Raw genomic sequence first — 11905 nt, 5'->3', positions numbered from 1 at the left:
ATGCTGTGATCAGGTGCACTGACCCCTGAGTTATTTCATATGTACACTGGGTGAAGAGACTTAAAGTACTTACTCTTAGAGATATTGACAATACATTTTCTTTCTTAATATAGTAAAAAGAACTCCCAGAGATGTGGTGTACTAATTTAACCTTGCAGCTGAGTGCAAAAAAAAAGTTGATTGAGTAATTACATTAAAAAAAAACTTTTTGCCAATGGAGAAAGGGGAAGCAAATGAGTTCCTGATAGAATATAAAATGGAAGTGATTCATCTCAGTAGTAGTTTCTGTGGGATTGAACCCATGCCAAATCTGTATTATACAAAACAAAGCACAGGAGAGTTGTTTTCAGGAGCACGAAAATAGTGCATAGACAGAATAAAACTACTGAAAAGGGGAACCTATTAGATCTGCAACAATGGTACAACTTTAGTATCATGTCCAAGGTGATTTAGTGTACTATGTTATATAAACAAGAGAATAAAACAATAGACTAACTATAAAAATTCATGATGATACAATGATAAATTCTTGTATACCACAATGATGCACAGCCAGCCAACTACGCCAATTCCATTTTTCCAGTGGGCAGTTTCACTTCAAGGAAATGTGATCGGAGATGGGAATCAATGCTATAGCATGGATTCTGTGATAAGTGGACCTTGCGCGCACAGCAGGATCAAAATCTTAGAGTATCAGCATTTCCATCAATTAATTTTGCAAAATATCTTTGAAAACTGAGACCAAGGTAACCAGCAGTGAGAGTGGGAGCACAGCCCAAAGTGACTCTTGAAAATCTAAAACTATTAGACATCACCTCCACAATAAGGAATTTTGTAAGACATTCTGATGAATCAAAAGGCTGTGTAAAATGGAAGGTACTGCAAGTATATATTGGGGTTAGTTGCTCTTAGAGTACACTTGCTGACATGTTTGTGATTTTGTTCAGTGAACGACTGAACTATACAGACTAGGATGGTTTATCTGAATGGGGTAAGCTAATCTTATATTGGGCAATGATGAGTTGGCACAATGGCCTTAGAAATCAGCTTTCCTGTTCCACACCACTGTCAGTGACCCTGGTAGATGTGTATGCAAGTAGATATAAAATGATACCGAGATTAAGTGTGGCTCCAGTGCTTCCTGTTGATAAAAAGCCAACCCACGGTGTGTGCTCATGTGTAAATGACAAATGGGTGAAATACCAAATGGTAATCAGTACCTACAGAAATGAGCAAACACCTCCTACAGCAGAGAGAGAGAGAGAGAGAGAGAGAGAGAAAGAGAAAATTGCCCCAGTATAAAAAAGGATGAGAATAATGATATAATTCATGATAAAGGCGAATGATCAGGAGGAATCTTGACATTACTGTTACGTGGACTTCTTCTGGCAAAGATATACTTTATTCATAAAATATCTAAAAATATAGTACACAACATTCCAAACTACTCATTATAAAAATTGCACTTATACAACACTTTTCTCGATTGTGAATGTTGCCCTCTTAGGTATCCTAATCCAACTCCAATAGGCAGCCCAAGGTGATCAGCGGTAAGAGTGGGAGCAGACAGCCCAAGGGGATCAGCGTTAAGAGTGGGAGCAAGCAGCCCAACCTGACCAGGAGTGAGAGTGGGAGCAGACAGTCCAAAGTGACCAGCTGTGACAGTGGGAGTAGGCAGTCCAAGGTCACCAGCAGTGAGAGTGGGAGCACAGACCAAGGTGACCAGCACTGAGAGTGGGAGCAGGCAGACCAAAGTGACCAGCAGTGAGAGTGGGACCACAACCCAAGGTGACCAGCAGTGAGAGTGGGAATAGGCAGTCCAAGGTGACCAGCAGTGAGAGTGGGAGCACAGCCCAAGGTGACCAGCGGTGAGAGTGGAAACAGGCAGCCCAGAGAGAGCAGCAGTGAGAGTGGGAACAGACAGCTTAAGGTAACCAGCAGTAAGAGTGGGAGCAGACAGCCCAAGGTGACCAGAGTGAGAGTCGGAACCCAGCCAAAGGTGACCAGCAGTGAGAGTGGGAGCAGGCAGCCCAAGGTGACCAGCAGTGAGAGTGGGAGCACAGCCCAAGGTGACCAGCAGTGAGAGTGGGAGCACAGTACAAAGTGATTAGCATCGAGAGTGGGAGCAGACAGTCCAAGGTGACCAGCAGTGACAGTGGGAGCATAACACAATGTGAACAGCAGTGAGAGTAGGAAATGGCAGCCCAAGGTGACCAATAGTGAGAGTGGGAGAAGGTAGTCCAAGGTCACCAGCGGTGAGAGTGGAAACACGCAGCCCAGAAAGAGCAGCAGTGAGAGTGGGAACAGACAGCTCAAGGGAACCAGCAATAAGAGTGGGAGCACAGCCCAAGGTGACCAGCGGTGACAGTGGGAGCACAGCCCAAGGTGACCAGCAGTGAGGGTGAGAGTATAGCTCAAGGTGACCAGCAGTGAGAGTGGGAGCAGACAACCCAAGGGGACCAGCAGTGAGAGTGGGAGCAGACAACCCAAGGTGACCAGCAGTGAGAGTGGGAGCAGGAAGCCCAAGGTGGCCAGCAGTAAGAGTGGAAGCAGACAGCCCAAGGTGACCAGCAGTGAGAGTCGGAACCCAGCCAAAGGTGACCAGCAGTGAGAGTCGGAACCCAGCCAAAGGTGGCCAGCAGTAAGAGAGGGAGCAGACAGCCCAAGGTGACCAGCGGTGAGAGTCGGAACCCAGCCAAAGGTGGCCAGCAGTAAGAGAGGGAGCAGACAGCCCAAGGTGACCAGCGGTGAGAGTGGGAGCAGGCAGTCCAAGGTGACCAGCAGTGAGAATGGGAGCAGACAGTCCAAGGTGACCAGTAGTGAGAGTGGGAGCAGGCAGTCTGAGGTCACCAGAAGTGAGAGTGGGAGCAGGCAGTCTGAGGTGATCAGCAGTGGGAGTGGGAACAGACAGCTCAAGGTAACCAGTAGTGAGAGTGGGAGCAGGCAGCCCACGGTGACCAGCAGTGAGAGTGGGTGCTCAGCCCAAGGTGACCAGTGGTGAGAGTGGGAGCAGACAGCCCAAGGTGACCAACAGTGAGAGTGGGAGCAAGCAGTCCAAGGTGACCAGCAGTGAGAGTGGGAATAGGCAGTCCAAGGTGACCAGCAGTGAGAGTGGGAGCAATAGCCCAAGGTGACAAGCAGTGAGAGTGGGAGCAGGTAATTCAAGGTGACCAGCAGTGAGAGAGGACACAGGCAGCCCAGAGAGAGCAGCAGTGAGAGTGGGAACAGAGAACTCAACGTAGCCAGCAATAAGAGTGGGAGCAAGCAACCCAAGGTGACCAGCAGTGAGAGTTGAAGCAGGCAGTCCAAGGTAGCCAGCCGTGAGAGTGGGAGCAGACAGTCCAAGGTAACCAACAGTGAGAGTGGGAGCAGACAGTCCAAGGTGACCAGTGGTGAGAATGGGAGCAGGCAGTCTAAGGTAACCAACAGTAAGAGTGGGAGCAGGCAGTCCAAGGTGACCAGCAGTGAGTGCGGGAGCAGGCCGTCCGAGGTGACCAGCAGTGATAGTGGGAGCAGGAAGTACAAGGTGACCAGCAGTGAGAGTTGGAGCACGTAGTCCAAGGTGACCAGTAGTGAGAGTGGGAGCAGAGAGTCCAAGGTGACCAGCAGTGAGAGTGGGAGCAGGCAGCCCAAGGTGACCAGCAGTGAGAGTGGGAACAGACAGCTCAAGGTAACCAGCAGTGAGAGCAGGAGCAGACAGTCCAAGGTGACCAGCAGTGAGAGTGGGAGCAGACAGTCCAAGCTAACCAGCAGTGAGAGTGGGAGCAGGCAGCCCAAGGTCAACAGCAGTGAGAGTGGGAACAGACAGCTCAAGGTAACCAGCAGTGAGAGTGGGAGCAGACAGTCCAAGGTGACCAGTAGTGAGAGTGGGAGCAGGCAGCCCAAGGTGACCAGCAGTGAAAGTGGGAGCAGACAATCCAAGGTAACCAGCCGTGAGAGTGGGATCAGACAGTCCAAGGTAACCAGCAATAAGAGTGGGAGCAGGCAGCCCAAGGTAACCAGCAGTGAGAGTGGGAGCAGACAGTCCAAGGTAACCAGCCGTGAGAGTGGGATCAGACAGTCCAAGGTAACCAGCAGTAAGAGTGGGAGCACAGCCCAAGGTGACCAGCAGTGAGAGTGGGAGCAGGCATTCCAAGGTGACCAGCAGTGAGTGTGGGAGCAGGCAGTCCAAGGTGTCTGGCACTGAGAGTGGGAGCAGGCAGCCCAAGGTGACCAGCAGTGAGAGTGGGAGCAGTCAGCCCAAGGTGACCAGTGGTGAGAGTGGGAGCAGACAGCCCAAGGTGACCAGCGGTGAGAGTGGGATCAGGCAGTCCGAGGTCACGAGTAGTGAAAGTGGGAGCAGGTAGTCCAAGGTGACCAGCAGTGAGAGCGGAAACAGGCAGCCCAGAGAGAGCAGAAGTGAGAGTGGGTACAAACAGCTCAAGGTAACCAGCAGTAAGAGTGGGAGCAGGCAACCCAAGGTGACCAGCGGTGACAGTGGGAGCACAGTCAAAAGTGACCAGCAGTGAGAGTGGGAGCAGGCAGCCCAAGGTGACCAGGAGTGAGAGTGGGAGCACAGCCCAAGGTGACCAGCAGTGAGAGTGGGAGCACAGCCAAAGATGTCTAGCACTGAGAGTGGGAGCAGGCAGTCCAAGGTGACCAGCAATGAGAGTAGGAGCAGACATCCCAGGGTGACCAGCAGTGATAGTGGGAGCAGGCAGCCCAATGTTACCAGCTGTGAGAGTTGGAGCAAACAGCCCAAGGTGACAAGCAGTGAGAGTGGGAGCAGGCAGCCCAAGGTGACCAGTAGTGAGTGTGGGAGCAAGCAGCCCAAGGTGACCAGCAGTGAAAGTGGGAGCAGGAAGTCCGAGGTCACGAGTAGTGACAGTGGGAGAAGATAGTCCAAGGTGACCAGCAGTGAGAGAGGAAACAGGCAGCCCAGAGAGAGCAGCAGTGAGAGTGGGTACAAACAGCTCGAGGTAACCAGCAGTAAGAGTGGGAGCAGGCAACCCAAGGTGACCAGCGGTGACAGTGGGAGCACAGTCAAAAGTGACCAGCAGTGAGAGTGGGAGCAGGCAGCCCAAGGTGACCAGAAGTGAGAGTGGGAGCACAGCCCAACGCGACCAGCAGTGAGAGTGGGAGCAAGCAGTCCAAGGTGAACGAGCCGTGAGAATGGGAGCAGGCAGTCCTAGGTAACCAGCAGTGAGAGTGGGAGCAGGCAGTCCAAGTTAATCAGCCGTGAGAGTGGGAGCAGGCAGTCCAAGGTAACCAGCCGTGAGAGTGGGAGCAGGCAGTCCTAGGTAACCAGCAGTGAGAGTGGGAGCATACAGCCCAAGGTAACCAGCAGTGAGAATGGGAGCACAGCCCAAGATGTCTAGCAGTGAGAGTGGGAGCAGGCAGTCCAAGGTGACCAGCAATGAGAGTAGGAGCAGACATCCCAGGGTGACCAGCAGTGATAGTGGGAGCAGGCAGCCCAATGTTACCAGCGGTGAGAGTTGGAGCAGACAGCCAAAGGTGACCAAGAGTGAGAGTGGGAGCTCAGCCCAACGTGACCAGCAGTGAGAGTGGGAGCAGGGAACCCAAGGTGACCAGCAGTGAGAGTGGGAACAGGCAGTCCAAGGTGACCAGGAGTGAGAGTGGGAGCACAGCCCAACGTAACCAGCAGTGAGAGTGGGAGCAGGCAGTCCAAGGTGAACGAGCTGTGAGAGTGGGAGCAAGCAGTCTAAGGTAACCAGCCGTGAGAGTGGGAGCTGACAGTCCAAGGTAACCAGCAGTGAGAGTCGGAGCAGGCAACCCAAGGTGACCAGCAGTGAGAGTGGGAGCAGACAGTCCAAGGTGACCAGCAGTGAGAGTGGGAGCAGCCAGTCCTAGGTACCCAGTAGTGAGAGTGGGAGCAGGCAATCCGAGGTAACCAGCAGTGAGAGTGGGAGCAGGCAGTCCAAGTTAACCAGCCGTGAGAGTGGGAGCAGGCAGTCCAAGGTAACCAGCCGTGAGAGTGGGAGCAGACAGCCCAAGGTAACCAGTAGTGAGAGTGGGAGCAGACAGTCCAAGGTAACCAGTAGTGAGCGTGGGAGCAGGCAGTCCAAGGTAACCAGCAGTGAGAGTGGGAGCAGGCAGTCCAAGGTAACCAGCAGTGAGAGTGGGAGCAAGCAGTTCTAGGTAACCAGCAGTGACAGTGGGAGCAGGCAGTCCAAGCTATTCCCTTATGAGAGTGGGAGCAGGCAGTCCAAGGTAACCAGCAGTGATAGTGGGAGCAGGCAGCCCAATGTTACCAGCGGTGAGAGTTGGAGCAGACAGGCCAAGGTGACCAGCATTGAGAGTTGGAGCAGGCAGTCCGAGGTAACCAGCAGTGAGAGTGGGAGCACGGAACCCAAGGTGACCAGCAGTGAGAGTGTGTTCAGGCAGCCCAAGGTGACCAGGAGTGAGAGTGGGAGCACAGCCCAACGTGACCAGCATTGAGAGTGGGAGCAGGCAGTCCAAGGTGAACGAGCCGTGAGAATGGGAGCAGGCAGTCCGAGGTAACCAGCCGTGAGAGTGGGAGCAGACAGTCAAAGGTAACCAGCAGTGAGAGTGGGAGCAGACAGTCCAAGGTAACCAGCAGTGAGAGTGGGAGCAGGCAGTCCAAGGTGACCAACAGTGAGAGTGGGAGCAGACAGTCCAAGCTGACCAGTAGTGAGAGTGGAAGCAGACAGTCCAAGGTAACCAGCAATGAGAGTGGGAGCAGGCAGTCCAAGGTAACCAGCAGTGAGAGTGGGAGCAGGCAGTCCTACGTAACCAGCCGTGAGAGTGGGAGCAGGCAGTCCAAGGTAACCAGCAGTGAGAGTGGGAGCAGGCAGCCCAAGGCAACCAGCAGTGAGAGTGGGAGCACAGACCAAGGTGACCAGCAGTGAGAGTGGGAGCACAGCCCAAGTTGTCTAGCAGTGAGAGTGGGAGCAGGCAGTCCAAGGTGACCAGCAATGAGAGTAGGAGCAGACATCCCAGGGTGACCAGCAGTGATAGTGGGAGCAGACAGCCCAATGTTACCAGCGGTGAGAGTTGGAGCAGACAGCCCAAGGTGACCAGCAGTGAGAGTGGGAGCAGATAGCCCAAGGTGACCAGGAGTGAGAGTGGGAGCACAGCCCAACGTGACCAGCAGTGAGAGTGGGAGCAGGGAACCCAAGGTGACCAGCAGTGAGAGTGGGAGCAGGCAGCTCAAGGTGACCAGTAGTGAGCGTGGGAGCAGACAGTCTAAGGTGACCAGTAGTGAGAGTGGGAGCAGGCAGTCCAAGGTAACCAGCCATGAGAGTTGGAGCAGGCAGTCCTAGGTAACCAGCAGTGAGAGTGGGAGCAGGCAGTCCCAGATAACCAGCAGTGAGAGTGGGAGCAGGCAGACCAAGGTAACCAGCCGTGAGAGTGGGAGCAGGCAGTCCAAAGTGACGAGCAGTGATAATGGGAGCAGGCAGCCCAGTGTGACCAGGAGTGAGAGTGGGAGCACAGCCCAACGTGACCAGCAGTGAGAGTGGCTGCAGGCAGCCCAAGGTAACCAGCAGTGAGAGTGGGAGCAGGAGGTCCAAGGTGAACGAGCCGTGAGAATGGGAGCAGGCAGTTCGAGCTAACCAGCAGTGACAGTGGGAGCAGACAGTCCAAGGTGACCAGTAGTGAGAGTGGAAGCAGACAGTCCAAGGTAACCAGCCGTGAGAGTGGGAGAAGACAGTCCAAGGTAACCAGCAGTGAGAGTGGGAGCAGGCAGTCCAAGGTGACCAGCAGTGAGAGTGGGAGCAGACAGTCCAAGCTGACCAGTAGTGAGAGTGGAAGCAGACAGTCCAAGGTAACCAGCAATGAGAGTGGGAGCAGGCAGTCCAAGGTAACCAGCCGTGAGAGTGGGAGCAGACAGTCCAAGGTAACCAGCAGTGAGAGTGGGAGCAGGCAGTCCAAGGTGACCAGCAGTGAGAGTTTGAGCAGACAGTCCAAGCTGACCAGTAGTGAGAGTGGAAGCAGACAGTCCAAGGTAACCAGCAGTGAGAGTGGGAGCAGGCAGTCCTACGTAACCAGCCGTGAGAGTGGGAGCAGGCAGTCCAAGGTAACCAGCAGTGAGAGTGGGAGCAGGCAGCCCAAGGCGACCTGCAGTGAGAGTGGGAGCACAGCCCAAGGTGACCAGCAGTGAGAGTGGGAGCACAGCCCAAGTTGTCTAGCAGTGAGAGTGGGAGCAGGCAGTCCAAGGTGACCAGCAATGAGAGTTGGAGCAGACATCCCAGGGTGACCAGCAGTGATAGTGGGAGCAGACAGCCCAATGTTACCAGCGGTGAGAGTTGGAGCAGACAGCCCAAGGTGACCAGCAGTGAGAGTGGGAGCAGATAGCCTAAGGTGACCAGGAGTGAGAGTGGGAGCACAGCCCAACGTGACCAGCAGTGAGAGTTGGAGCAGAGAACCCAAGGTGACCAGCAGTGAGAGTGGGAGCAGATAGCCCAAGGTGACCAGGAGTGAGAGTGGGAGCACAGCCCAACGTGACCAGCAGTGAGAGTTGGAGCAGGGAACCCAACGTGACCAGCAGTGAGAGTTGGAACAGGCAGTCCTAGGTAACCAGCAGTGAGAGTGGGAGCAGGCAGTCCCAGGTAACCAGCAGTAAGAGTGGGAGCAGGCAGACCAAGGTAACCAGCCGTGAGAGTGGGAGCAGGCAGTCCAAAGTGACGAGCAGTGATATTGGGAGCAGGCAGCCCAATGTGACCAGGAGTGAGAGTGGGAGCACAGCCCAACGTGACCAACAGTGAGAGTGAGAGCAGGCAACCCAAGGTGACCAGGAGTGAGAGTGGGAGCACAGCCCAACGTGACCAACAGTGAGTGTTGGAGCAGGCAGCTCAAGGTGACCAGTAGTGAGCGTGGGAGCAGACAGTCTAAGGTGACCAGTAGTGAGAGTGGGAGCAGGCAGTCCAAGGTAACCAGCCATGAGAGTTGGAACAGGCAGTCCTAGGTAACCAGCAGTGAGAGTGGGAGCAGGCAGTCCCAGGTAACCAGCAGTGAGAGTGGGAGCAGGCAGACCAAGGTAACCAGCCGTGAGAGTGGGAGCAGGCAGTCCAAAGTGACGAGCAGTGATATTGGGAGCAGGCAGCCCAATGTGACCAGGAGTGAGAGTGGGAGCACAGCCCAACGTGACCAACAGTGAGAGTGAGAGCAGGCAACCCAAGGTGACCAGCAGTGAGAGTGGCTGCAGGCAGCCCAAGGTGACCAGGAGTGAGAGTGGGAGCACAGCCCAACGTGACCAACAGTGAGAGTGGGAGCAGACAGTCCAAGGTGACCAGCAGTGAGAGTGGCTGCAGGCAGCCCAAGGTAACCAGCAGTGAGAGTGGGAGCAGGAAGTCCAAGGTGAACGAGCCGTGAGAATGGGAGCAGGCAGTTCGAGCTAACCAGCAGTGACAGTGGGAGCAGGCAGCCCAAGGTGACCAGTAGTGAGTATGGGAGCAGGCAGCTCAAGGTGACCAGCAGTGAGAGTGAGAGCAGACAGTCCAAGGTAACCAGCAGTGAGAGTGGGAACATACAGCACAAGGTAACCAGCAGTAAGAGTGGGAGCAGGCAGAACAAGGCGACCAGTAGTGAGCGTGGGAGCAGGCAGTCCAAGGTGACCAGCAGTGAGAGTGGGAGCAGGCAGTCCAAGGTAACCAGCAGTGACAGTGGGAGCAGACAGCCCAAGGTGACCAGTAGTGAGTGTGGGAATAGGCAGCCCAAGGTGACCAGCAGTGAAAGTGGGATCATGCAGTCCGAGGTCACGAGTAGTGAAAGTGGGAGCAGGTAGTCCAAGGTGACCAGCAGTGAGAGCGGAAACAGGCAGCCCAGAGAGAGCAGCAGTGAGAGTGGGTACAGACAGCTCAAGGTAACCAGCTGTAAGAGTGGGAGCAGGCAACCCAAGGTGACCAGCGGTGACAGTGGGAGCACAGTCAAAAGTGACCTACAGTGAGAGTGGGAGCAGGCAGCCCAAGGTGACCAGGAGGGAGAGTGGGAGCACAGCCCAACGTGACCAGCAGTGAGAGTGGGAGCAAGCAGTCCAAGGTGAACGAGCCGTGAGAATGGGAGCAGGCCGTTCTAGGTAACCAGCAGTGAGAGTGGGAGCAGGCAGTCCAGGTTAATCAGCCGTGAGAGTGGGAGCAGGCAGTCCGACGGAACCAGCCGTGAGAGTGGGAGCAGGCAGTCCAAGGTAACCAGCCGTGAGAGTGGGAGCAGGCAGCTCAAGGTGACCAGTAGTGAGTGTGGGAGCAGGCAGCTCAAGGTGACCAGTAGCGAGTGTGGGAGCAGGCAGCCCAAGGTAACCAGCCGTGAGAGTGGGAGCAGGCAGTCCAAGGTAACCAGCCTGAGAGTGGGAGCAGACAGCCCAAGGTGACCAGCAGTAAGAGTGGGAGCAGGCAGCCCAAGGTAACCAGCAGTGATAGTGGGTGCAGGCAGCCAAGGTGACTAGCGGTGAGAGTGGGTGCAGATAGCCCAAGGTGACAAGCAGTGAGAGTTGGAGCAGACAGCCATGGTGACTCGTGGTGAGAGTGGGAGAACCACTCAAGGTGACTAGCAGTGAGAGTGGCAGTAAGCAGCCCACGGTGACCAGGTGTGAGAGTGGGAGCACACCAAACATGACCAGCAGTGAGTGTGGGAGCAGGCAGTCCAAGGTAACCAGCCGTGAGAGTGGGCGCAGGCAGTCCAAGGTAACCAGCCGTGAGAGTGGGAGCAGGCAGCCCAAGGAAACCAGCCGTGAGAGTGGGAGCAGGCAGTCCAAGGTAACCAGCCGTGAGAGTGGGAGCAGGCAGTCCGAGGTAACCAGCTGTGAGAGTAGGAGCAGGCAGTCCAAGGTAACCAGCCGTGAGAATGGGAGCAGGCAGTCCAAGGTAACCAGCAGTAAGAGCGGGAGCAGGCAACCCAGGGTGACCAGCAGTGAGAGTGGGAGCAGAAAGTCCAAGGTGACCAGCAGTGAGAGTGGGAGCAGACAGTCCAAGGTGACCAGCAGTGAGAGTGGGAGCAGACAGTCCAAGGTAACCAGCAGTGAGAGTGGGAGCAGGCAGTCCAAGGTAACCAGCCGTGAGAGTGGGAGCAAGCAGTCCTAGGTAACCAGCAGTGAGAGTGGGAGCATACGGCCCAAGGTAACCAGCAGTAAGGGTGGGAGCAGGCAGCCCAAGGTGACCAGCAGTGAGAGTGGGAGCACAGCCCAAGGTGACCAGCAGTGATAGTGGGAGCAGGCAGCCCAATGTGATCAGCGGTGAGAGTTGGAGCAGACAGCCAAAGGTGACCAGGAATGTGAGTGGAAGCACAGCCCAACGTGACCAGCAGTGAGAGTGGGAGCAGACAGTCCAAGGTGACCAGTAGTGAGAGTGGGAGCAGACAGTCCAAGGTGACCAGTAGTGAGAGTGGGAGCAGACAGTCCAAGGTGACCAGTAGTGAGAGTGGGAGAACACAGTCCAAGGTAACCCGCAGTGAGAGTGGGAGCAGACAGTCCAAGGTAACCAGCAGTGAGAGTGGGAGCAGGCAACCCAAGGTGACCAGCAGTGAGAGTGGGAGCACAGGCAAAAGTGACAATCAGTGAGAGTGGGAGCAGACAGTCCAAGGTAACCAGCAGTGAGAGTGGGAGCAGGCAGTCCAAGGTAACCAGCCGTGAGAGTGGGAGCAGGCGGCCCAAGGTAACCAGCCGTGAGAGTGGGAGCAGGCAGTCCAAGGTAACCAGCCGTGAGAGTGGGAGCAGGCAGCCCAAGGTAACCAGCCGTGAGAGTGGGAGCAGGCAGTCCAAGGTAACCAGCCTGAGAGTGGGAGCAGGCAGCCCAGAGAGACCAGCCGTGAGAGTGGGAGCAGGCAGCCCAAGGTAATCAGCAGTGAGAGTGGGAGCAGGCAGCCCAGAGAGACCAGCCATGAGAGTGGGAGCAGGCAGCCCAAGGTAATCAGCAGTGAGAGTGGGAGCATAGCCAAGATGACTAGCAGTGAG

General features: G+C 55.3%; 1 protein-coding gene across 1 annotated transcript; it reads left to right on the top strand.

Annotated features, from left to right (window-relative positions):
- Window positions 1–10568: 10568 nt before the first annotated feature.
- Window positions 10569–11036, top strand: LOC132816930 (variant surface antigen C-like). Its single transcript, XM_060826955.1, has one exon. It carries the CDS (start codon window positions 10569–10571, stop codon window positions 11034–11036), a length of 468 nt encoding a protein of 155 aa, XP_060682938.1.
- The last annotated feature ends 869 nt before the right edge of the window (window positions 11037–11905 follow it).

Source organism: Hemiscyllium ocellatum, chromosome 6, assembly GCF_020745735.1.
Source record: "Hemiscyllium ocellatum isolate sHemOce1 chromosome 6, sHemOce1.pat.X.cur, whole genome shotgun sequence".
Taxonomy (NCBI): domain Eukaryota; kingdom Metazoa; phylum Chordata; class Chondrichthyes; order Orectolobiformes; family Hemiscylliidae; genus Hemiscyllium; species Hemiscyllium ocellatum.
Note: the sequence above shows the minus strand (reverse complement) of the source record. Positions and strands in the feature narration are given on the sequence as shown.

Bases quoted from the DNA above. Each gene is read 5' to 3' on its own strand.
- LOC132816930 (XM_060826955.1), top strand. From the start codon at position 10,569: ATGACCAGCAGTGAGTGTGGGAGCAGGCAGTCCAAGGTAACCAGCCGT.